The 27,880-nt window shown below is 40.9% G+C and overlaps 1 protein-coding gene across 1 annotated transcript; it reads right to left on the reverse strand.

Annotated features, from left to right (window-relative positions):
• Positions 1–248: 248 nt before the first annotated feature.
• kdm4aa (lysine (K)-specific demethylase 4A-a) lies at positions 249–27,241 on the reverse strand. The gene is made up of 22 exons (XM_079157382.1): positions 27,130–27,241; positions 25,401–25,564; positions 23,877–24,052; positions 23,594–23,708; positions 23,266–23,459; positions 21,835–21,884; positions 19,754–19,857; positions 19,498–19,635; positions 18,339–18,571; positions 17,453–17,616; positions 15,690–16,084; positions 15,065–15,164; positions 14,004–14,188; positions 12,507–12,711; positions 12,122–12,198; positions 10,574–10,629; positions 9,217–9,325; positions 7,714–7,902; positions 7,381–7,551; positions 5,902–6,021; positions 3,229–3,321; positions 249–3,078 (listed from the first exon to the last, which is right to left on the reverse strand). Exons 2-22 carry the CDS (start codon positions 25,536–25,538, stop codon positions 2,938–2,940), a joined length of 3,153 nt encoding a protein of 1,050 aa, XP_079013508.1. The 5' UTR covers positions 25,539–25,564; positions 27,130–27,241; the 3' UTR covers positions 249–2,937.
• Between the last annotated feature and the right edge of the window lie 639 nt (positions 27,242–27,880).

Consider the following 27,880-nt stretch of genomic DNA (forward strand, 5'->3'; position numbering starts at 1 on the left):
ACTGAGAAAAATGGTGACAAGTTCAATACTTATTGTACCCGCTGTATGTTCTTCAGTTATGGCCAAAGACGTGTTTTGTAGGTCACAGTGACTTTTGACACCTTTGAAATTCTAATATGTTCACAATTGAGACCAAGTTGACAATTGTGCCAAAATCAAAAGAAATTCAGAATGAAGACACTGAATAGCACTGAAGCTAATTTCTTTACTGAAACGAACAAATTAATTTTACAAATTGCTTCAGTTATTTCTCTTCAGGAGGAGACAACGAGAACAGACGGCTCCTCTCCTGGGTCAACGGGTAACATCTTAAAATAGACTACATGACATTTACACTTCACAGGTTTCTGTGAAAGATACACATGGAACATGTTTTACAAAACAACGCAATAAAATAGAATAGAAAATCCCCCCTCCCTCCTCCCTCCCCATGTACAACTCTGTTGATACTCTATGAATAAAATACATGTATTCTCCACTGGACTGATGGAAGCAGGGTCCTTGAATTGGCAGTGGCTAACTGGAAAACGTCCGTTCCTCTGTCCGCAGTCACAACCAGAACGAGTTCACAGGTAAATGACATCCGAAGGCCACCATGTCCCGGTAACTAGTGCAACGTGACCAATGAGCTTGAGGGGCGCGCAATCCATAAGACATTTTATAAACTTACAATCAACATTCTAAAACATTTGTTTTCCTTTACAAATAAGCAATGGCAGCAAATAAATTGTTATACGTCCTCAAAAACTGGACTTGAATAAAAGTGCGATGCACAACTTTCAGTAGGAGAGTGTTCAATTGGGTAGACAAAGCACATACAAAATCTGAATGGGTTCTTTAAAATGTGTCTATATACTGTAGAAAAAATAGAACATACATCATCAACCTCCACAGTCTTACTGTAATGCACCTTAATAAATAGGACAAGCTCTACTCAGTTCTACTAAAGTAAATGTAAAGGAATGCAGATCATTGTTACAGTTAAAGAGGAGGCATCAGTGGATTAAATGGCATTGCTCCTACTTAAAGAAATATTCCATCCATATATTATTAATATTTTTTGTATCCATTTATCACAATCATGTCGTCCGGAATGCTGCGGTAAATGTTTCTACTCGCAGGTGTGAGAAGTTGTAGGGGATTCTTTCAAACAACAAAACTATTCAGTAAAAAACTTTTGAATTGCTAACGATAAGTCTGCAGCATTCCACCCTGGAGCTCAGTATGTCTAGAATACGACTGTCTTCCTATTGTGATCAAATAGGGCTCTGTCGGTTTGCTTACATCGAATGTAAAGAAACGTCTTGCTCTGACTATGTAGATCATCTCAGTCTTTCATTGTGTTTCAAGTAGATAGAATTGGATTAAAACGTACATTGTACTGTTTTCCATGGTTATTCAATTAGTACAAAAGAAAATTACTAACTTTGTTAGTTGTTATGGTGACAGTCGCAGTTTTCGGGGAAGAGAGCAGACGCAGCTCCGGACACGGATGGCTGGCTAGTTAGCTAGTTAGCTCGTCTTTCTCCAGAAAGAGACGGGGAATGAGGTGGAGGGACCTTGAAGACCCAGAGCTGTCACTGTTCTGCTCGTTTTCTGTAACCAGTGGTGGAACTACCAAACGAGCTGACTCGACAGCCGTCTGCTAGTTAGCTGACTAGCTAGTTCCATCATATTTTAATGCTACACTTATCTGTTGATAGCATTGTTTTCCTATGCTGTGACAAGAGAGTGTGGATGAAGCATTACGTTGTTAAATATTACTCTTTATTTGGGCTCTCTAGGCTTTGTAAAGTTACTGCTCCACTGCTCGTCTTAGTGAGTCCACCATTTGCAATAAGTCGGTTTAGTTTATGCGGAAGTTGATGACTGCCGCTCTGACCATCCTGCTACATTGATTTGAATGGGAATATCTGTTCTACTCCTATTCTATTTTAATGGAGTAGACAGAGCAAAAGACAGTGTGTAGCCAATTTAGCCTAGCGAGCTAATAGTAATCCATCAATATAGTACTACACATGTAGGGTCCTGCATTATTCTGTAATATTGTGGCCTTGTCTTGGAGAGAGGCCCTTTGTTAATATATAGATTGAAGGACTTCATTATTTAAAATGATCACATGGTGCATATTCATAAATAAAGTTGTGTTTGACAGATTAGCATGGCAGATCTAGCCTCAGAATACGGAGCCTGGCAGGTATCAGGGGTAACTTCTTTAGAGCTGAACGGTGAGTCAATTAATCAGTTAAGTCAAATAAAAAGAAAATAAATTACATTGTTTTAGTCTTTTTCTTTTCCAAGCAAAAAAGAGGAATCAAGGAATAATTGCAATTAGAATGTTAATTTATTCAGCCATGTGAAGGCACAACTTTAGTAATTTTACTTAAAAAATAAATCAAAACTACCATTGATACCTGTCGGGCTCCGTATCATAGCAGCAGCAAAGAAATAAAACGAAGAAGATATTCTCTTTAAACTTAAATATGATGTGGTAATTGAAATGTTTAGTTAGGAGCAATTCATTTAACATACAAATCTAAATGCTACTTTGTTGAACAAATGCCATTTTTTGTATTGCTTCCTACTTTACTGTACTGCCAGGGTTGGACCTCAGCCTACTGCACTGTGTACGGAGTCCTATGGAAGAAAAGCTCAAATGACAAATCCTGCTGTTTCTTTGATCGCAGTTAAACAAACCAAATCAAAATTCTTGTTTGAATTAACAAAGATGGATGAATGAGAAAAAAAAAAGAGAAGGAGAACAGTCCAAAGGGGGTCCTGAAGGAAGTCATCTGGAGCTACACTCTCTCAGTGGCTAGCTGCTATGTTAAGGTAACAGTGAGCACAGTTCAGTCTGTCAGTGCTGGTGGTGGGTGTGTGTGTGTGTGTGTGTGTGTGTGTGTGTGCGTGTGTGTGTGAGCGGACAGGGAGCGATGGCTACTCCATGATGGTTCTGTAAATCACAGGCTCTATGTAGTCCCCCCTGTAGCGTGAGTTGATCACTCTCTGCCTCTTTGACTGCTTGATGATCTCCTTCTCTTCAAAGATGCCGTCAAATCTCATGTCTGACGCTTTAGACTGCAGAGACAAACACAAGACCGCATGACGTCTTTCATTGGTTTTACACATTTTATGTTCCAGCTCATTCTTTGTTCACTGAACACAGGATTTGTAAACTATATATTAGGTGGATTAAAGAGTCCATGTGTGAGGTTGGGTGGCACTTACCAGTCTGGATTTGACTCTCTTGGGGAGTTCCTCATCCAGAGAGTAGACGTCGTCTCTCTTGGCCGTTAGCTGCGACCCATCCTCGAATTCCACCTGCACTCACGAAACGCAGCAAACAATAATGTCAGGATTATTTCACACATAGTCCCTTAAATGAAATTGCTGGGAACATTTTTCATTTCAGTCATGCGCCTTTTCACACATGACGTGGCAATGCTGGAATAGATGCGGGCAAGGGACAGTCAAGCAGATGGTAGTAATGCAGCACTCATGAATGTCAAATGCCATAAAACTCAACAGAAGAAGAAGATGGGGCATCTGGCATACTGGGACAAATCCCAGTGCATCCCAGCTGCATCGGTGGGCCGTCAAAGAGGTCCTGTCTGTCTGTCTGTCTCTACCATAGACTGCATATAGGAAGTAGACGTAGTCATCGTGACCCCACCCATCGGTTTGTGGACTGATGTTATGAAGCCTCGAGTTTGGCGGTTTTACCATCGCCATATTGCATTACGGCCGATGTTATGTTATGTTGTTTTTTTTTGCAACCAATGAACAGAAGTTACCATATTTGGAATGTGGAGGAGTGATGTAGACGCCTTATACGACTCTGGTAGCTACATCGACCTGTCAATCCCAGTAGCCTGCCCTAAAGCATACTCTGCTTTATGGTCTGTTTGACTCTAAATGGACCATCATTCACTAAATGAACATCATGCTGTATTGAAGAAGACTTGAAACTAGAGATTGAGACCACAAACTCATGTTTACAATGTTTACTGAGGTAATAAATCAAGAGAGAAGTAGAGTCATTTTCTCATAGACTTCTATACAACCAGAGGAGTCGCCCCCTGCTGGTCAAGAGAGAGAATGCAGGTTTGAAGACACTTCCACATTGGCTTCACTCTGCAGAACCGGAGGTTCTCCTCTTCTGACCTCACTTTGTTTGACATTAGTGCAGTAACTGATCACAAACTGCAATAAATCAATAAATGTTATGCTGAATTATGCTGATTTCATGGCTATCACGCAATTACCCAGTTCAATTTGTGCTAATTGTCAAATTAAAGCAATACACCACAAGCAATACGATTTTTACGCACTGGTACATTTAGATATTATATTCTTCTTCTATAACACGTCTTCTTTCAGACTTTTTATTTTACTACTTTGTCTATTTGATCTGACAAGGGGATTCTCCTAAATTCACCAAAAGTTAAAGAAACATTTCAGAAAACGTATTGTCTTAATGTAAGTAATCAACTGTTATCTATTATTATTATTTGACTCTACTCACCTGTAGTTGATTTCACATTACATCTCTTTAAATACGTTTCCTCTCAGACTCTGAACCAGCAGCTCGTACACACACACCAAACTGTACACTTCCATTCCTCTCTATAGTCTGAAGGGTTCACAGAGCAGTCAGAGCATGCTTTATAGAACAGTATTTTATGATTTATGGAGCGATACAAAGAGATCCAAAATCCCCTCTATAAAAAACCTTTGACTGCAATATGTCAACAAAATGAAACAAGAACTTTGAACCTGGCTTTATCTAATGTTCACATGTCTGTTCTGGAAATGTTCAAAAATGAGCTCATATTTAATAATGCCTCATTTACATATTCTAACAGTAATCAACTGTTTGATATTTTTTACCCTATTCATCTGTAGTTTCTCCCCTTATCAATTAAAGCACAACGATCTGCCTGTGTTCCTTGACCTCCTGTTTTGTAATGCATATTTTATTTCACGTTCACTAACTGAGACCCCTCACCTATCGACCAATCGCTGTAGAAATAGTGAGTTCATTCGTGACACATGACGTCATCCATAGAAACAATGGCTATCCATTCTCTCAGTTCCTGGTTTTAGTTTAACTCATGAGGACTACATGTCTTTGGGTTCAGCAACAGACGACACATTGTATTGATTGTAATATGGCCTTCATGCCTCACGTCAAACACACAACAGCACAAACGCATCCAATAAGTGCACTTTCCTGGTGACGACCTTGTAACATGAACACTGTTTAGCTAAACCCAAATATTCATCGGTGCTTACGAGTGTCTCCTGGTTTCCTGCAGCTACCAAACACCTCTGAACCTGCTCAATCTATAGACAAACGTACTGATTTCAGATCAGTCCTCAATACAGAAGCACTCGCTCCAAGCCCCAAACAAAAAAACAACACACAAATCAGCAATACAGTGGCCGTTCTTTCAAGGAGCCGAGTTGTCAAATTGAACCCATTCATTAAGATCAATTTAGAAATAACATGATCAAAAAATGCTAATTAACAGATTATTTGATCACATGTTCTAGCCACATTTCACGCTAAGTGCTTATGTTCAATAAAAATATGTCTGAATAGGTGTATTTTGGGGATAAAATGATTCATTGATTTCTAATGCCACCTTTTGGTGTCTATTCAATGCTTTACCCATGTGCCACAACAATGTGATGTTTTGAGATTCTATATTCCAAACAAATATTGATATTTGTGATTGTTTTCCATTAAATCAGCATATATTCATTTCCACCGCTTAATTAAGGTCTCTATATCACCCTCTGTCCCCATGAATACTTCTCTAGCCTTGCTGCTGGTGAGTCTAGAGAAAACAAACACACACACAAAACACAACACACACACACAGAAAAAAATCTTACCAGATACATGTGGATGGCATGCGCTGCCACAAATTTGGCCCCATACACCAGGCCGTCTGTCCATCGCACCTGAACCACGTCACCCTGAGGTGGCGGTCCGAGCTGAGCACAGTCACGGCTCTAAAGGACAAAACACACACGTGCAGAGTTGTGACTGAACAAAGGGACAGTTGTATGCATCTTGACACGAGTAGATCATCATAATAGATTGAAATAATCATGAGGACACAAATCATTTCCCCCCTTGCTCTTGACAAAGTAACATCTACATGAAAATGTAAGTTCATATCAAGTGTTTGGGGGTCTAGGGGCCACAGACAGTTTGTCAGATGACCCCCAAACACTGAATTCAAGCCACAGTACACTGTGAGACAGTGAGTCATGATAGTTTTGGGCTTTACTCACTTTTTTAAACACACTGCTATTATTTTGAACACAACTGTATATCAGTAGCCGTGTTTTCATTCAATTATTCAATTTGAAGCGAACTTTTGAAATAAAGAAATAAAGAAATAAAAAACTAGGCGCGTTTCCATCGACTGTTTTGGACTGACGTCTCAGCTACAGTACAGCTTAGCAAGTTGACGCTACAGGCTACGTGTGGCTGAATCCGCCAGTAAACAGCAATGGAAGTAGAAGTTGGGAACTAGAAAAACAAAACAAGTCGCCGTGGCCATCTAACCGTCTATAAGAGAAAAATGGAGAGCAGTCTTCGGGAATTTGTCTCAATTGGGCAAGTTTGAATTGTTCTGTCATATCTGTCATAGTATTGGCCATGTTGTCCAGAGACATTATTATGTTACGTTCTGGAAATATTGAGGAAGACGCCGACATAAGTCGTGTGAGTGAAATGTTTGCTGTGTCAGAATGTAAAATGCGTTTCCATAATCCAAACCTTTTTTTCAACAACAGAAGGAGGAGCTACTGGCAGCTATGGGCGTGGCTTATGTGTGTGTTTGTTGAAAACGACAATGCCTCCAATGGAGGTTAGTGTAGCTGCTAGCATCAGTTCTATCAGAACTAGAGAGTATTTCTTCATTGAAAGAAGAGCAAAGAACGACACCGAAGAATTTCCTCCACAGAGAAGGTGTTTTCACTTTGCACTCTGACTTTGATTGACAGATGGTTCATCACATTTCAAAAGGGTTTTTTCACAGATTTCAATGATGGCTCCTCAGATGGTTCGGTGTAACAAACTGTGGTGGGTCAAGTTGAAAAAAGAAAACCTCAAAAGGGAGTGAAAATCTTTTTTGCTTAACTGAGGGAGTTTATTTCCATACAGCTTCTAATGCGATACTTCAAAATGATGTAAAAATAAGTGGATGGAAACACGGCTAAAGTAGGTCCAAATTTATCAAAAGACACAATATGAAGTACTGTAAAGGAAAATTACACATTTGTACTAGCTGTGTGTAGTTTTCAAAATGTTTGGGAGTTTTCTCTTAAATGACAAGATAAAGATAAGCTAGCGAAACCTACCACGATGTCTTCGGGAAAGAGATTGTCGCTGAAGGAACCATCATCAAAGTTGACCTCGTAGAACGTCTCTTTAGACAGCTGCACCACGTCACACTGGTAGTAGCGGCCGTTCTTGTGCTTGCATATCACCTTCTGTCCCACAGTCAGCTCGTGCATGGCTGCTTTATTGCGCTGTCAGAGGAGAGTCAGGAAATCACGTCTTTATGACTTACTAACTGCAGTAGTTCTTCACATTTGGTGCACTTTAATGTTTATGACTTACTACTGCAGTACTGGCAGTGAAAACAGTGCATCTCTAGTTCACAGTAAGTCAGAGCCCCAGAAGCTCCTTACCTCAATCTGAGTGGGGCCTTTGTGCCGACAGCAGGTGACATGCACCACAAAGGGCCATTCGTCAGGCTGCATGAGTACACCGGCAGCCTGGGCACAGGTGGGGTGGTAGGCGGTGGGACAGCGGCCGTGGGAGCACTGCACGCAGCAGCCGGACGCCTTCTTCATCCTCTTCTTACAGTAGTAACATTTCTGTCACGGATTCAAACACAGGAGCCAAGGCTCAGGAAAGTGCAGTGGATGGGAAATGACTCAAGAGTGAGTGGAGTGAACACACACAAGGACCGGTAATAGTTTGAGCGCAGCTGAAGCCTTTACACGCCATGGCTTCACATCCTGTTAGATCAAATGCCCTTCAGGATATTCCCCCAGTTTCCAGTCTGTCCTCATTGTAGTTCTGTGGGCTACAGCACTACAGGGAGGACCACAGTTTGAGAAATAGATATACTGTAAATGAGGCCTTTATTTACCTCACTTGCAAAAGGAACCAGAAACAAGCTTATATTAGAGGGTTTCTATGGAAGTAGCCTGCTACACTCTTTGCTAGGCAACGGTACACTTAAAATTGCCCTCCACTCCTGCTACGTCGATTTGAATGGGAATGTCCATTCTTCTCCTATTCTGATGCTACGGACTGTACTGTACTGTACTGTGTTTTGTTCACCTCGGCATGCTGCTCTCTTTTAACAAAAGCCTACAGTGTTTTGCTCCAATATGCGAGTGAAAATGAAGAGAGTGGGAACGTGGACACCAGTGCTTGTCCTGACACCTGCATTTGCAACATATTCTGAAAATCCCTGGCTCTAAGGAATCTCTCACCTCTTTACTGTCTCTTTCCTTTTAGCAAATGTGTACAAAACATTCAGGTAGCAGCTTCTTTTTTCTCCAGATAAAACAATATAAACGAAAAACAAGATAAACTGTATATAGTACTCAAACAGACATAAACAGAGTCCGACAGCAAAAAGAGTTATGATAAACATGCACACAAAAATTCCTTCACATGAGGATAATCCAGAAAATGCTTTGTTTAGTGGAAAGAGTTGTGTTCAGGCGCTCCACTCTTATTCACATTAGATAGGAACCTCTTTCTGGGACTTTAGAGAGTTTGGGGAAGTGAGATCAATAAACAATTTGTATTGTTTTTGGTTGAACTATCCTCTTAAGCTACAGTAAAACTCAACACTTCCTGCTCAGATGTTTCACATTAAAAGCATTCCAGCAGCTCCAAAAGGCCACATGTTCTTTGTCGGCCGTTCATCTTTATTAGTTAAGAAAAACTGGATTTCTTTTTAAAGAGAGACATGACTACAGATGGAATGAGTACATTATCTTAAATCTACTGTGAACAGGTGGTTTTACTCCCCCTTGCCTTTAGTAGCAATCAGCCTCTTAGTGTTCATGCTGGCTATTGTTTGAGCCTCAGTCACTATTTGAAAAACAGCTTCCAAAAGCAGAATGTAACAATAGCGTATCCATTAAAGGGTGACTGTAATTTGAACTCACCAGTTTAAATCTCTGCAAAGGGATTCCACTTAAATCCACAGGATTTCTTTCAGTGATGTTGACAAAGCGGGCCTCCAGCACAGCCACTGCACACAGCACATGTACCCACCTGCAACACACACACACACACACACACACACACACACACACACACACACACACACACACACACACACACACACACACACACACACACACACACACACACACACACACACACACACACACACACACACACACACACACACGTGTTAACAACGCAACTTCATCGAGCAGTAAGCAGCCTATTCTGTTCTTTTGCTAAAGCACACATCTCCTATTAGCATGGATTTGACATTTAACCATGTAGTGTGTGCTGCTGGGTCTTCTGTTGTGTGGTATTATGAGTGTACCGTTTGTGTTTTCCAGTAACATTACTCATATTTGATGTCATATAAAGTGGTGATTTGCATACAAACGCACGATTCAAATGATTAGGAAATAAAAGATTGTACTTTAATTGATAAATTAAATCGTGTCATTGGTAGTTTTAATGAGCTCGTGTTAGGAAGCTTAACAGGTCATAGTTCATCTCAAATATCTATTTTACTGTGAAAACATTTCCATCAAACAACCGGATTTATTCAAGTTTCTCACCAACACGACATTTTCCAAGATTACATTTGAACACATCATGATAACGTTATAATTTACCTTCACCCAATACTCACTTTCACTGAATAGAGCCTGAGCGCATCAATGTAATTGGAGGACTGTGCAGCTAACTTAACTAGCTCTAGTTCATAATGTAGCATTATCAGGTAAAAATTACTGGCTCGCGGTTGTAGCCTCCACCTAGCAGTCATGTTGCAATGTCCTGTCTGTGCTTCATCATTTTATGCTTTTAGACATTTGTGTAAAATCGTCATAATTATCATATCAATTCTGTTTTATATCAAAATGTTTTGTGAGGTCACAGTGACCTTTGACCACCAAATTCTAATCCGTTCATTCTTTGGGTCCGGGTGGATTTTTATGCCAAATATGAAGATATTCCCTCCAGGAGTTCCTGAGGTATCAAGTTCACAAGAATGGGACGTGAGGTCACGTTGACCTTGACCTTTGACCGTCGAAACGTAAGTACGGACAACCCTAAAACATTATGCCTACAGCCACGGCTCTCGCCAGCACGGATGCATAGAAAGTGGGTGCACTTGTTTTACCCACAGTTACCGATCAGTCAGGATGTATGGATCGGTTAGCAAGTGACACGTGTTGTTGTTGTTGTTCCTGTGTAGCGCAAAAGAGCTGATTCATGATATGATGACGTGATTATCGACGTGCAGTAGATGTGCCTGATGACTCTGGAACAACTTACTTGTTGTTGTTGGCTTTCTGCAAGGCTCCACCTCTCAGTGAACACAAACAGCAATTCTGCAAATAGAACATGTCATCAACCAACTGTCTAAACAAACTAACTGTACATGTGAGCCTCTGGGTTTGAGCAGAGACACCTCAGTTCTCAAATATACATGCACGCTCACTGCAGCATCAGTCTGCTCATCAGCTGCATTATTCTCCGAAACGCCAGAGGGCAAAAACACTACATGAACTGTGAAGAATCAAAAGTGTAACTCATAGATATGCCCATAGACTGTAGGTGTAACCGGCTAAACGCCACAAACCAACCTCTACTATGAGGAAGAGGGATTGTAATGATCTGTAAACTCATATCTCATATTTATGGACTACTTTATTACCTTTATACAAGAACTGTAAAGAAAGATGTCATATATTGCATGTATTATAAAGAAACATCCTGTAAACTATTTGATTTGGCTGCAAAATATTTACTGAAATGTAGATTTTTAAGACCTCCTGTTTCTGAAGCATTTTAAAGCCTTTTGGCTTTCTTTGTATAATCCCCAGACATGTAAACAGTGCTTTTATCAGTGAACTATTTGTAACAATCTTGTGATCTTGTGCGAATCAAGTTACAACAATTTTGAGGTGACGACGTCATTATCCGTGCGCCTCGCGCCAGCTTCACTACGGCGAGTACAGACTAAGCTATAGTCGACTCGTTTACATTCAACTTAGAAAGGCTCACCGGGAGTACATGACACGTGGTGTTATCACAGAAAGAAAAAAAACTACACCTACACTACTTACCAGGTTTAAAAGTGGGAAACTGAGGAAAATGAAGTGCATGGGCAAACAATGCAGGCTCAACAACAAGTCTTGCTCGAGGAAAGTAAAATGCCACGTTGGGCTAGTAAATCTAGCAAAGACTTCTATTCATTTCTGAAGCTGATAATGGAAGTGGCTCAGGAGTGAGCCATCTCGCTTCCTTCCCATCTCTGTTGAGAGATGAACATGTAAAGTGCCGATCGGGGATTTGGGAGAAAACAGCGGCCGGTAAAAACAAAGTTTACGAGCTGAAGCGCAAGTGAGTATTTCAATTATCCTGGAAACAGGAGTTCAGTTGGGTGGCATTAGAGGATGTTGGTGAAACTCCAGACTCATTTACATAAAATAACGACTACATGTGACAATTAACTTCATTCTTTGTTGTTATTTTGATAACTAATAAATAATATAATAATAATAATAATAATAATAATAATATAATATAATATAATAATAAATATTGTGGAGGGGCAAGTCAAATTTGTCTTTGGGTAAGTAGATTTCTGACTGAGCAAATAAAAAAATAACAACATTAATGATGAAACCAGATTGAGCTTTGATGAGGAAAAAAATGTATACAGAATTTTGGAAAATTTGATTTGTGAAGAACAAAACAATGTACAATTAACCCTAATGGTTGTGAGCCATTAGAAATAACTACTTTAAGCCTGAGACACTTTAACTACCAGAAGGGCTCAGATTAAACGACGCCGCAGCGCGTCCAGTGGTCACTGACCTCAGTCATGGCGTTAGCCTTGCAGCGCGCGCATTTCCACTCCTTGCTCACACTGGCAGGATCCACACCGTAACAGCCTGGAATACACAAACACAGAGACACAGTCTGACACACTGGTGTGGTAGCTCAGAGAATCACTGTTGTGTCATTATGAAGGTATGTTAGTTAAGTCAGTGCAGCTTCAAGTGGTTGTGTTATGGCAAAGATCTGCCGTCAAATGTTGCCGTCTAATTCTATAGTAGCACATTTCTGTCATGACGTATAAAAACGTTCGGGAATGAAAACTCTGAACATGAGATATGTTTGTGTGTGTGTGTGTGTGTGTGTGTGTGTGTGTGTGTGTGTGTGTGTGTGTGTGTGTGTGTGTGTGTGTGTGTGTACTGACTGGTGTGAACCCGGATGCTGCACCGAGAGCAGCTGATGAGGAGGCTGGTTCCGTCTTCCTCCAGGTGAGGAGTGACGGGCTGCTCCTCACACTCGGAGTCCTCCTCTGTGGTGGTGGTGAAACACATCTCTGGGATCAGAGGCTTGGTCCGCATCCGCCCACCACCCACCATGACGGGACCGTCTACGCCGCTCGCACATTCAGTCTGACGGCAGACAAAGCATGCAGACACTTCAGTATAACTTCTCTACTGGTGTTACCAATTCTCTGATTGGTACATAACTTTGGTCGCACCACCTTTTCTTTTGGTGGAATGCAACTACATTCATTTACTCAAGTACTGTACTTAGAAATACAATACTTAAGTACAGTACAAGTATGTCAACATTGTATTTGTTTCCTGCTACTTTATACTTCTATTCCACTACATCTAAGAGGGACATTCTGTACTTTGTACTGTACTGCATTTATCTGACAGCTTTAGTTACCTACATGTTGATCTTGGAAACCACAGTTGCTGATCTCAGCTCCAGGGCTACTAACTGACTTTCTCTGGAATATTCATTTTTCAGGGATGTGACAAATAGCAACGTTGCTTAACAGACAAACAGGCAGAATCTGTAGTGTATATTAAAGCCAGGTAGATTTTTTTAGATTACATTGTCAACGTGCATACACCTGTTTACACCGCATTAGCGTCAGGCTATATAGTGGTGTATGTGCAACGGGCTGATGGCAGCCAAAGCTTGCCAGTGTTGCAGAAACATCAAAACGTAGCATCGCAACTCCTTTTTCTCATTTAATTAAGAACTTCAGAACAAAATAACCAGATTTCCTGAGAGTGAGTAAATCCTTGTTATCAAGTTAGACAACGTAATCATCTCAAATATATGATTTCATCACAATATGATTCCATTAAGGAGACCATATGTTATCATACTGAATTATAGCCCAGCCCCAATCACAACTGCTAAATGTGGGGAGGGGGGTCTAATAGTCTAATATTAATATGATGGAATGAATTCAATATTTGTAGGCACATCAATACCAAAACACGGCTGCTGCCAACACCAAGAACGCCCCTCACTAACTGATCACAGTGGACACCAAAGCTGAAACTACCTTTTAGTATTTAGTATTGTACCTCCATAAAGTTGTCAGTGGCCAATTTACTCTTTGTCTTTAATGTGGGTCAAGCTGTAAAAAATGGAATCTTGTGTTTCCCGTTGTGTAACTGGGTTGCCTCTTTCTTCAGATCCACATTGCCGACTAAATGGCCACCTTTTCAAGTTTCACACTTCTAGTTGGTACTGTCGGCTTTTTTTGGGTTGAAAACGTATAGTTTCCCTCACAAACCGAGATAACCGTGATTATGTGTTCAGGGTAGTTTGTGTGCATATGAATGACTTTTCTCTCCTTGACACCAGCTGGTCTGTCTGTAGTGTATGGTCTATATGTTGGTATGTGAGTGCACGGGTCTGCTCTGGTACCGATTACCTGCTGGTATGTGTGGAACAGCGTACAGATGGAGCAATATGGAGCTTTGGATCCCATGCGCTGGTTGTACACCCTCTCTTTCTTCAGGTTGGGAGGTCTGCTCTGCCACAGGTGAGCCAGAGGTTTAGCCCAGCTCTCCCCTTCCAGACCACCCTCCTCCACTGGGGGGGCCTCCTCCGGAGCCTCTGAGGGACAAACAAGCACAACAGCAAAGTTAGCATACGCGTTGAGATCAGAGATCTCGTTGACCGAATATCTTCCGTTATTGAAGGATTCTTCTTTTTTTATTTTTTTCAATGAAGGAAACATCTAAAGGCTGTCCATAGCGGCCTCTGCTGGCGGAACAAAAAGTGACCGCATGGTCGGTGTCTGTTCATATTTTCTCTCCATGCCCTTATAAATACATAATCTATAAACTTGTTCTGTAAGTTAATTATTTAAAAAACGAAACACACACACAGAGCGATCGCCTCCACCATGTCCTTGTCTCTGTGTTGAATTCTGTCACCAAAGTCAAAATATATATAAAAAAAAGATAGATGTAAACAAGTGTTTTTATCTAATGCAATATTCTGCTTCAATCCACATTTGTTGGCGTTTATTCTTTCAAAAACAACATTTTCGCTGCTGTCAAAAAAGGACGAATCGCACACAGACATTCAAAGCTTCATTGTAAAGCTTCAAATTTAAACAATGACATTCGGTACAGCACTAGTGGCTCAGTTGGAGACACTTTGTTTTTTTTCCTATTTACAGATCCGTATGACCACGGGGAAGAAGTGTATAGTATTAGAATTACAGACTCCACCGGTCTTATTATTACTATCCGAAATTGAAAACGACAGGTAATAATTGATCATAATGGAATTTTTACGACACTGCGTCAAAATGACGGACTTCAAGACTGAAGCAACCACCGATTCAGATCAAATAACTACTAGCGGTTGATATTTGCGTCAGAGACCTAAAGCCCCTCTCTATAACTGGGCATTCATATTCATCCAATATTAAGTGTGATGGTGAGGCAGTCTAGTTAAGTTGCTGTAGTTGATGCGACAGACCTTCATCACTCATGCCGTCCTTGATGAGCGGATGGTGGCCTGGCAGCTGTCCTAGATCACTCTCTGGCTCTCCATCTCCTGCCACTTCTTCTGCTACCTGCTGGAGAGACACGCCTACTGTTACCGTCAGAGTCCAGGCGTGACAATCTTTCCAAAAGACCATACTGTAAGATAATCATTTCCCCTTGCTTGCATACCTAAATCTGGCACCATACAGTGAATATTGTCTTGTTTATGCAGTGTTTTGATGCAGAAAGGACTATTAAAATAACTCTTGTTGTGTTCTAGGATGTGCCGTCATTTGAGCTAAGAGTTGGCTTCTTTAAATGCAACAAACAACAAATCCACCGTGTTTGCTGAATTGTTTCCTTTTTGGATTGCATATCAGAGTAATGCTTCTTACTGGCATCTGAGCGAAGCCAAGACAAAAGATAAACGAAGATTTAGGCTTTAGATTTACAGCTTTATAAAATATGAAATTTACTGAATCAATGGTTGTAAAACATGTGAACAATAGTGTACACAACTAATAGTTGAGAGGCTAAAACATGGAAAACACACTGTTATGGTCCATTAACATGTGAAGAAGAGTATTGAAGTGTGTGTAATGCCTGTGTCCACTCACTGCTCTGCTAACATGTCTGTTGTCTTTCTCCGTCTCATCGTCACTGTCCTCGCTCTTCTTGTCTTCCTTGGGCGGGGCTTCTCCCTCTCCGTAGTCTCCTTTAGCGTAGCTGTGAACGTGCAGGACGTCCGCCGGGCTCAGCTTCCTCTGGAACAGCTTGTGCGCCGGGCTGCAGCTGCTGCCCAGCTGAGGCTCCTCCTCCTCGGAGCACAGGGCCCCCGCCCGGCTCTCAACGGGCTCTGGAGGACACGCGTGTGCAGCCGACACGCCGTTCTTCTCTTTTTTTGACGCGCTTTGTCTGTTTGAAGTTTTCTTAGTGCTGGCTTTGGACTGAGATTTAGTCTGAGGCTTGGTGTCTTTGTCCTTCTTAGGCTCAGTCTTGACCTTCACTGTGTCTGAAAGAATAAATTCGGTAATGATGAACATTATTACAACGACTGATACCACCAGATTGTCCCAGACCATTGCAGGACGTTTGCTCGTTACAGCCTATGAAACAAATAAATACACTAATAAGGTCTACATGTTTGTACCAAACATGAATACTAAAGAGACTTCTACCCTAAATAATAAGCTTCTGTCCTCATCAGAATACACTGCGCTTGTTACTCAAAGCTTGTTATTCAAAACTGACAACTGGACGTTTTAGTGCGATGAATTTACACGTCATTATAATTTTACCAACTGTTTACGAACACAGAATGCTAATTTCTTTCAGAAGAAGGTTGATTTTTCTGAGCTTTTGCACAGCGCATAAAGGCTTTAACCAAGCACTGTGTGTGGAATGAGTTACGCCTACATTTATGAACCAACAACACAAAAGCTCTGTGGGCCAAGACAGCAAACTGAATCACTCCGTTCAACAATAATTAAAAAACATTAATAGAAGGTACCTAAAGCAACTCATGTTTCAGAGTATGTGCATAGCCTAGAGGTAGTCCAGTTGTAAGGCGAATTCTAACTCCAATTAGATGGCACACCAGAGGAGAAAAACCTGTTATTTCAAGGATAAATGTGAATAAGTTCAAAAGAGTAAAGAGCTTTGATAACCTAGGAAAAATGCTTTTCTTAGGGTTTTACGGTCAATTTCTACTTTTTTCAATTAAAGAGATAGTTTGGGTGTTTTGAAGTGGGGTTGTATGAGGTACTTATCCATAGTCAGTGTCGGCACGCCGCTATTTTGGAAAAAGAGACAATTGTACCAGCAAAGCAATTGTGGACGTATTTAAAAAAAAAGGTTTAAGCTATATTTAGAATATTTTCACCGCTTTATCTCGCTGTCACACAGCCCTTTCTGATGGGGAACTGAACTGAAAGGAAAACGTATCTATGGTCTCTTCAAAGCCACGCACAGGGGAGAAGTTTGCCTTCAGGGCTTTCTGCCAGAGAGGGTTTATTGTAACCCAAAACATGATCAAGTAGCTTTTGCTGTATAAACCAAAGGAGACTTTCAGGAACAAAGGGTTTTCTTGCAGAAATCCCAGAAGGCAGACTTCTCCCATGTGCCAAAGATACCACACTTTAGCAAGAAACAGTATAGATTAGTTTCACTCTTCTGTTCAGTTCCCCGTCTGAAAATATTCTAAATATGGTGTACATTTAAACTGCTACTGATTTGTGTCTAAAATGTGTCCACAGCAGAACATTACTTTGCTGATACTCCATGTCTGTTTGTCCAAACTCCATCTACTGTAGGTAATACTGAATATGGAGAGGTACCCAATACAATATCCCTTTAACACCAAACCCCACCTGTACTGTACCTTTGTCTGGCTTGACTTTAGTCGGAGACTCCTTGCGTGACAGCTTGGCCTTCTTTGGCTCCACCTCTTCCGTCTCCGTGTCCTTCACCGTCACCTCAGGTTTGACGTCTTCGGAGGCTTCAATAGCTTCGAGCTGACGCTTTGTCCCAGTCACAGGCTTTGGACTGATGCATGGGAGACATAGTGTGAAGACATGCCCGACAGGACTCCGTTTCCCACAGACAACAAAGTTCATGTACGGATGAATCTTTAACACAGAATCTTCAAGTTAAAAAAGACTTCACTGAATCACCATCGTCGCTGACAGAATCAGTAGCTTTTAGCGGTGAAGCTGGTAACTGGTGAGTGAGAGTACCGTTATCAGCTCAGCTATGGTTCAATATAAGTTACTTCCTCAATGAAAGCTTGTTAATCGGCCATAAGAAACAATCATAATATGATAACTGTCACAATCAATCGGCTGCTGAGTTGTACTACATAGGAATTGTTCTGTACTGAACAGAACCGATCACCTGGAAATGACAACAGACTAAAAGTACTAATGTGTTGGAACATTTACTCAAGTTCTGGACTAACATTTTGACATACTTTTTAAAAAATATTAGACTTTTTACTCCACTACAGTTATCCAACAACATTTGTTACTAGTTACTTTGCAGATTTAGATTGTGAATCAACTAATAAATGAGGATTGCCGTTTCAATTACAGATTAAAATGCCCAGCAGTATATGAAGTAAATAAACATAGCTCCACCTTTACAAGCTGCCACGTTAAAGTGATGAATACATTATTGCATCATTAATTATCATCTATATAATGTTTATATAAAAAGCATTTTGTATTAACTGATTAAGAAATGCGTTAGTAGCGAATGTAAATCCAGACCTTTTGTCCTCCAGGACAGGAGCAATGGGCTCCTCGGATCCAGCTTCACTGGGAGTCTCTTGTGGAAGCTCGCTCTCGTCTTCTTTGAGAAACTCAGCAGCCTCCGGTGTGGGTTTGGAGTGGTCGATGGGAGCGTTGTCCTTCCCTGCCTTCCACAGTTTGTAGCGGTCGGGCTGAAATTTGCGTACAAACACGTCCATGGAGATCTTCACCATGTCCTGACGACAGGAACACTGGAAGGGAATGAACAGATCCAACACTTTAGTCTAGGTTTGAACCCTGGTAGTCTGAGCAGTACGAAACAAGGCTTTGAGAAGAGTTGCGTTCACTGTTGGGGCTGATAGTACTCTTTCTAGTAATTCAGATTCTCTGGCTTGTATTTCAATTTTATTTTATTTGTGCTTCCAAGAGTATTATCTAAGAATGTTACGAGTCCCTCACCTTTGCTTCAGCAACAATCAGGTCAAAATGTCCATGTGCAATGTTAAAATCTGATTAAAACTAAAGTGACTGAAAACAGAGGATGCATATCTTTGAATGGAGACTCTCTTTGAGCTTCCCTCTTTTGACCCTATGTGAAAAGGACTCATGCATGAACCACTCGTACCAACAGATTTGTTTTTAAGTGATTTATGAGAACTTGCTGTATTCAACAACTTTCTCGTACTTTTTTATTTTCTCATATATATAGGACATATGGGGCAGGACGCATAGCCTTTTATGGTATTATTGGGAAGCTAAATATGCTCATTTATGCACAGGTAGCATCCATCATGTTTACGCTAGTCATTTACACCCAGTTATCTGAAATTAGAAGTGATTGCTGAATCTGACGTGGCACACTTGTATAAAGTAAGAGAACGTTTCAACTGCTGAGAACTGCTTTCAAAAGAACTGAACAAAAATGAGCCGGATGTGAATAAACAGGATTATTTTAGCTTGATGAAAGTAGCCCTAGTCTTGTTTTAGTGATCGTCACGTAGTGCTTGCAAGCTACGAGTGTTAACAGAACAAAGTGACGTCATGAACCACAATCCCTTTCGCATGTTTGACATTGCGGAGCAGAACATTTCTACATCGATGCAGCTGCAGCCTTTGCATGGGATCAGTCACGAGATGAAGATTCACAGCTGTTTGAATGATGTTGTTTTTTGTGTACCAGTGTGGCCTGTTTGCCGTAATCAATCCATCGCTGGGTGGCGAAGTTGGTTGACTCGGCACAGTTGAAGCCATGGTTGAAACCAGCATGGTAACCAAACGGGAACGTCACGACGAACTGCCCAGCCTCCTGAGTGACCTGAATGCAAAAACACAGAATTAAAAGAAGAAACTAAAAGAAGCTTTTTTTACCATATTAATTATGAAACATAAGGCGGCTATGCCATGAAGTCAGCACAAAGTAAATGAAAGGTCACCTTCTCAAACGGTATGCCATATTTTTTCAGGATTGAGGGTGAGATTAAAGTCATCTTGTGGCGCAGGAAGGCTTCACAGCCCTGAGCGTTTCCTGGAAAGAAACCTGGAAACACAGGAAGCCATCCAGAATATCAGTGCAGACGACCCTCTCTGGTTCTGTTCATGTATTTTCAGTTACACTGTTAAATTGCAAATGTGAACAGAATTGCCGTAATGGTCTCCGAGAAAACTGACGACCCGTGACTAAGTGACATATATGAACTAATCTCTATGAACAGGTTTCTGCATTCATATGTAGAATCTGTAGGAAACTGGACAAGATGTTGTATAGGAAGCGTTCTGGTTCCCGTTTGTAGTCTGAGTCACGTTCGAGCAGGCTCTGGTTGAATGCAGGTAAATGGTCCGTCTGGGGAGCGAAAAAGGAGGAACGCAGGATCGACTATCGTCTGATGATTTAGCTCGTCATTGGTTTAAAAGTAGCTTGTAAACTGGCGACTGGAAAAATTCTGGCTGTGCACGTCGTCTCTCGAATATAGACCCTTGACCCCAGAGGCTTATCTGTCGTGAGATTGATAGCTGATGAGTTTTGAAACCGTGCCATTAAATCAGTGGTTCTCAACTGGTCTGGCTGCGGGACCCACCATCACCCCTTAATGATAAGCCGCGACCCAAATCGAGGAACATTTTCAACTTCTCAAATGTATTTAATGAAAAGATGGTGCAGTTTGAACCTGAGCTGAAAACATCCTCTGCAGTCGTAGTGTAGGAGCTCTCTTGTGCAGAGAAATTGTTCCTAGTAAAGTAAAGTAAAACTGTTTTGTTTGTTATGTCTGTAGATTCGGCCATTTGTAATGCAAAATGACCACTTGCCTTAATTCGAGCAGTGGTCTGTTGTTTGATGTCATCCGACATGTCTTCACTTAGTCTACTTATAGTGTCATTTGACAGAGGTATGGTTTTTTTTCCAGGCAAAGGCCCACGACCCACTGAAAACGGGTCCGCGACCCACCAGTTGAGAATCACTGCCTTAAATAATAATACAAACTTTCAAAAAACTAAACAATTTCATCCATTTTCTTGACAGAAATGAATGCAATGCTGGGTTGTAGGCCAATTATACACACACACACACACTTTTTTAAAGTTGTCGAACACCTCTTAAAATCGACATGGCCTTGCAACGCCCCGTGAAGCTTTGGCAGTAGTGGACCATCAGGGCCAGCTAAGCCTTCTCTGCTGGCCTAAACAGAATCACAAACGTATAGCTATTTTATAATTAAATAACTTTTCACAAATACACTACATGTATTATAATTTTTTTTCCCATTAGCTCAGTTGCTCTGCTTCCAGTGCAGCTTGTTTTAAGGAAAGCTTTTATCCAATCAGATTCAGCCCTATGTCTCTAGGTAAGAAGTGAGGCCCGACGCCCTCCAAGTAGACTTTGCAGTTTAAGTGAATGGGGACGATATTGATGATTGTCATAGTGTTCAACCAATCAGATCTTTAGTTTGACATGTTGAGCGTATTCTTTGACGTGGATTGCAGGAATTGACGAGGATTTGTACAAACGGTATTTCTGGCTGACAGCGTCGGAGAAGCGTTGCACTTTTTATGGCTGGAAATGCGTTTTATTTTGTTAATTACATTGATTTTGACTATATGCATTGTCTGTTAATGACGAAGCATCCCGTCATGCACATATTCATGCATCTGTTTTCTTTTACAAAGCAAGAATTATGGTCTGGAGAAATGGGGATTGCTTCAACTGTAGTAGGACAGCCCTGAAGGCCCAGGTATAAAATGCACGGACCGCCACTGAGCTTTGGTGACCCCTAGTAGGGGTCTGGACCCCCAGCTCGGGAACCGTTGGTAAAGAGGTTCACTGAAAGCAGTTCTGACTTCTTCTTTAAAACCACTGAGCACAACAAGCTGACGTGACTTGTGGAACCCAGCGGTTAAAACTTGCGTAAAAGTGTAAATAATCGATTTTCATCGGGGAATGAAGACGAATGTGATGAGAGCCTGTTCATCAAACACACCTAAATCCATCTATGGAGTTCTGCAGGAACACACCACATACCTTTGGCAAGTCGCTCCAGTCTTTTCCCATGCTCTGGTGGGACGACGTACCTGAAGAGCAAGAAGAGAACAAGTATATCAAATATGATGTTGACTGCCGAGTCAAGATATCCGCTTGTTCATGGTGGTCAAGGGTTTTGAAGAATGAAGACTGGAAGTGATAACCACAGAAGAACAACTCCTCTCATCATTACTGTGGTACTTTAAGGCTGGGACCACCAATACATTCACCAACAAGTATCAATAACACAAAGAAATAGATGAGTAAACTAAGTTATTGCTCTGAAACCAGACAAAAAAAAGCTAATTTACGTATCAGTATTTTAAACCACATGTAATAATCATTTAATAAATAAAAAGAATATTGTTTCGTTCTTTTTCCTGATTTTATTTTTCTACCTTCCAGGTAATGCAACATGTACAGATGTAAGTGAATACATATACAGTGGGAGGGTGCAACGAATAACTGACGGTTATGGTCGTATCGGGGTTGTGAGACACGGATCAGATCAGCAGATCGTTGATGATCCATATCGCTCCAAAAAATAAATTCAACTGCTCTGATGTCTGTTTGAACAATTACAAATCCTAAATGTTATCGTCTTTTGTTATAGTCATCTATGGTGGTTATCTTCATAGAAACACACACTTCAAATGTTTAGGAAATAAAGGATTGAATTTTTATAGATATAAATAAATCTTGCCATTAGTAGTTTTAATGTGTTATGTCTTATGCTTAGAGCTAACATTAGTGTTAGGAAGTTAAACAGCTCATCATTTATTCTCTAATATCTATTTTATATTGCTGTGAAAACATCTTCAAACAGCTGTATTTAAAGTTTCTCTCCAAAAACTAGATTTTACAAGATTACATTTGAACACATCATGATAATGTTATAATTTACCTTCACACAATACTCCTTTTTACTGAGAAGAGCATGAATGGGGATCTATGGCTGTCCATTACCCCACTGATATACAGTGTTTATTTACAATAAAAGATCAAATATATGTATTTACATATAAAAATAGATCTACTAAGTTGTTGATTGGACCCATTGTCCCAGTACTAAAGCATATGTAGTATTTCTGTTTGTTTGTATGTTGTTTTCATAACAGTTCATCACTTCCCAGGGTCTTGTGGGTAAATTGTCTGGAAAGCTGTATCTAAGAGCTCAGAGTTTTCCAGAAGGCACCGAACCCCTTTTAATAAAAGGGAACAGCAGGAGTTTTTGTTATTAGCTCACATATTCAGTATCAAACATTTAGAGCATGCGAGATGTTTCCGATCATATTGTTGTACCTGCAGTGGTAAATAAGGATTATTGACAGGTTGATTGTATTTTTACATTTAGGCTATTAAAACGGATGCAGCAGTGAGAAGCTAAAACGCAATGTGTCCAGCAGTGTAAGGGTGTGTCGGCCACTGTACCAGGACTTTGGCTCTCCAAAGTGCAGGTAGTTGATGCTGTACAGATCCATGTCCTCTGTGTGCCACGCGAAGGCACTCTTCCACATCCCGAAATACAGGTACGGTGTGTTGACTCCTTTGATCTTGATCCCGCTCTCGTTCTCCACGGTGTCCAGAATGGTGTTGAGGCGGCCGATGTTCCACTCAGTCACATCCTGTAGAAGGAGGGATTCAGCAGAGGCTGTAAGTCGCAGTGACACAACTACTACAGAGTCTGTGAGCATAAAATCAAAACAACGATTAGATGGAAGCCCACGTCGGTGGTTCTATCCAGACTGTCACCACTCACTGGATCATACAGAGTCCCGCTGACATCGGCCCCATAAAGGGGTGGGTTGAAGGTCAGGTTCTTCCAAAACTTCCTCTCCAGCTCGTCAAAATCCACGTATCTGGGATTGCAGAACCTACGATGACAGATCCAAGGAAAGAGAGAGAGAGAGAGAGAGAGAGAGAGAGAGAGTTAGGCGTTATGGAAATCACACACCGTACCAGGATTTTCTGCATTGTAATCTTACAGTCACTGCGTGAAAAACATGGATCGATCAACTGCGGTTCATGATTTGCAAACTGACTTGTCCATGTTGGAGGTCTTGCGGAACTCGTGGACAGTCATCGGCTTCTTCTGGATGTTGTACTGGGTGAACAGTCCCGACTGGCCGGTCACCACCTGCTGGATGGGAGCGGGGATCACCAGGTCATCGATATCGTCGTACGTCCGTCTAGGTTTCCAGCCTTTGGGTGGAATAACCTGCAAGAGCACACAGAGGCAGAATGAAAACTGGCTATATTTCAGAGAAGAGCAACTCAGAGCGATGAGAATCTCATGATTCCCTTGTTTAAAACAGCCTTTTCAATGCTGCATTGCTTGTCAGCAGTCATTTGGTTACTTAGGAGACAGTTTGGGAATTAATAAAAAGTCTACTCCTGGCAATCGCTCCTGGTGTTCTTCACCACTGTTTTGAAAGAAGCAAATAACAGGAGTTAGCAGGCGGACCAGCTTTAAAAGTGTTTCATTTTCTTTTTAAATAAAAAGAATGAAGAGTGCACTGGATCTAATTTATGCCGACATATGAAGTGGTTTGTGTGTTTGTTTTCGAAAGTAACTCAAACATTTAAAGATACTTTAAAGCAACTTTAATAAAAAATAATAATCAGGTTCCTCTGCCTCCTTTTCATGCTCCTAATGGCCTTTGCAAGATTCCACCGCGCCCGATGGAAAACAATCAATTGCAGCCGAGGAGTCTCTAAAGCAGACAGTTTGACGCTACACTAAAATATCTTTCTAAAACATTTGAGGAGAGAAATAGGCAATACAGAAACAGATTTGTGATTCATGTTTGATGAGCGCTGCCTAGTTTATGGTTAGATCGGCGTTCAGGAGCTACACGAGCAGTGATTGACAGCTGCCTTAGAGACTCCTCGGTTCCGATTGGTTGCTTTTCTCTGGGTGCGGTTGAATCTTGCGGATGCTTTTCGGAGCAGTAAAAGGAGGCATTTGTTCACAGATTATCTGTCTTGTGTACTTCTGTCAGGATGTAGCGACAGTTTGAGCAAGTATGATAAAAAGTTATTTTCATTAAACGCAACCAACTACGGCTTTAAAGTGTTACATTTGAGACGACACATCCACCACCCCAGAGCACTCATCCTCTGTGGAACACTGCACTAACACATTGACACTAAAACAAATGTGCAAATGTGGATTCACTCAGTTAAAACCTGAGCTAAGCTTCCCCACAGTGACTGTACCTTAACTCGTTGTGCTGTTGCTTCAGGGTGAAAGAATAATCTTCTTTCACTTTCACTGTGAAGCAGCCACAGGAAGTGTTGAATTTGCATTAATACCGTACTAAGATTCCAAACACAAGTCTACTACGCTCTATCTTTAGCAGGGCTTTGGTTCAGGTCATGTTTTGAAGTAAATTGTCAACTATTGAGCCAAACAACATGGCTAATAATGATGTCCTATTTCATCATAAAAAAGTGGATTATCCCAACTACAAACAGTACAAGTTATTACACACATAGTATGTTTAAGGAGAAATAAGTCAACTTATTGTATGATAATAACCTGACAAAATACAATAAACGCTTACTTTTGCCATTCCAGCTTTGTGTGCTCCTTGTGACTCCATATAGGCAATGTACCGGCTGAAGTCCTTGAACTCCTCTTTGGAGGGGGTGAAGGTCATTATCCTGGAGCCCACGCTTGGGGCCGGCGTGTCTGTAGTCATCTTTGTTTCTTTCTTTGACTTCAACTCTGATTGGTGGAAAACATAGACATGATGATGAAAACATCTCGGTAACGTGTCTGACAGTGTGTGGCTCACATTAATGCAGTTTCTTAAAGTCTTTCAGCCTGTGACCCAATCTGTATCTGTGCCATCACTTGACAGTTACAGACCATCTCAACTAAGCACACCCCTGAAGTTGCTCTCCGATTCGGGGGAAGTCAACTGATATTACTTGGTCATTTCTTCATTGTTATACCACTTTAAGTTATGGAAACACCAGACATCATAGTACCCAAAGCTGTTAAAGGGATACTTGGGATTTCTTTAATCAGGGCTGTATGAGGTACTTATACACAGTCAGTGTATTACCTACAGTAGATGGTAGTCGGCACGTAGCCCAGTTTGGAGAAGCTGACAGGAGGAACAGCCCAAAAGCTAAAGCAATGTACTGCTGTGAGCAAAGGCAGCGGCTAAACATACTTATGCCACTGTCAAAAAATGATATCAGTTTATTTTATTTATTTAGTTTATCTAATATTTCCCAGTGTTCTGTATGGTAAAATAAATGTTTTTGTCAAGAGAGTCTTCTCTTTAAACTTCTTGTCAGATTTGCAAAACTTTTATTCTGCTTAAAAACAGACAAAAGGGGTGATTCCACATCAGACCAGGTCCAGAAGATACCACTAAAAACCAGGATACTTGATCTGGATTTACAAGCAGACTCCAGAGACAATGTTCCGGATTTGTGAAACCTTTATTCTAATTCTTTGTTTCCCGAACAGAAATCCACTGAACTTGCACCCAGTCAAACCTGGTCTTCATAAATATAGAGACCCAACAGACAATTGATAACCCAGATATGTAATTTCTTATGTGAAAACAAATTCTATCCAAAGCATCAACTGATGGTATTACAGGAATAGACTTTTTTGCATTCACCCAAGTTGCCCGTTAGCTACGACGCAACTAACGACTCCAAATCCAACCAACTATTGGCCTTTTCCGTGTAGAGTTGACCAACCGGGAAGATGTTCAACTTTGAGCTAACAGGCAACCTACTCTAAACTCTTGCATTACGGACTTTACTAAGAAAACCCAGAATACATGAGGGCCCGCCGCGTAACGATGATTGGACACAATCCTGACTAATTATGATGCTCAGTCTGTGATTGGCTGAACACCACGTCTGTCACACACCGTGGCCCACTGACAGCGCTGCTCCTCTGAAAAATATTTAGCTAACGTTAGTCCGCTAGCTAACATGCTAACTGCAAGATAGCTTGCTCTGCGTCTCAGGAATTAAAAGTATGGTCAATAAAAACTAAACCGCTGTCATTTTCACCAGTAAACCGCAATTAACGAACAGTTATAGACAGTGCAAGTCGTCCTATCAAACCAGATACTCTTTTATTGAAAGTAGAACAACCGCTAAGTGTGTAGCGGACTCGGATCTGACAGCTGCCTCTGCTCTCGGCTAGTCAACTAGCAAACATGGCTTGTTGCTGACCATCAGTTTCTTGTCCCCAAACTTAAGAGTTACTCCTACTTTCCAACAAACCAAATAATGATCAAGTGCTAAACACGAACTTACACACGCTGAAATGTTGAGGAGTTGTTTTTTTCTCAGAACAGGTAGTAGAGTAGAAATACAGACATCATCAGTCCGGGTGGAAAAGGCAGACCTCCATTATTCCAGTGACGCATGCTCAGTGTGTGTTTGTTTACATGGAGCTCAGCGGGAGGGGCTTCCGTAGTCCCCCAGCCAATCACGACGTCCTCTCTCTTCCAAACACCAGCACCAGCAATATATTTATGATAACTATTATTGTTTTTCAATGATGTTACCCACACATTACTGGTGCTCGACTTCAGTAATGTTACTTAATATCTATATTATGTGAAACATTTTTTGTAAATTCAAAATATGTTTTAGTGTGAATTGTACATTAAAAATGTTTTCTATTTTTCAAAGTTTTTCTGGGTGTCAGTTTCTGAAATCAATCAGTTCAGAGACCACACAGTGTCAGTGCACAAGATGTTCAAACGAAGTTCCCTAGCAGTTAGAATATAAAATTCAAAGAATAAAGAAAAAAACTACAAAAACAGCATTTCAAATTTCATTTGTATTCATTTGTTTGCATTGCTGGTACACTTGGAACGATTCAGTTACCACCTCAATAGAACAATAAGCAACAAAAGCCAAGCAGTCCCCCTTCATATCTTCCATCAGGGCAACATGTTTTTTATTATTTTTATTTTATTTTGTAGAAGCCTACAGTCTAGTAAACAGCCTAAACCATTTGACACAGCCGAGGAGCTAACAGTTACAGTCCAAGGTCTGT

Source organism: Pholis gunnellus (genome assembly GCF_910591455.1).
Source record: "Pholis gunnellus genome assembly, chromosome: 4".
Lineage (NCBI taxonomy): Eukaryota > Metazoa > Chordata > Actinopteri > Perciformes > Pholidae > Pholis > Pholis gunnellus.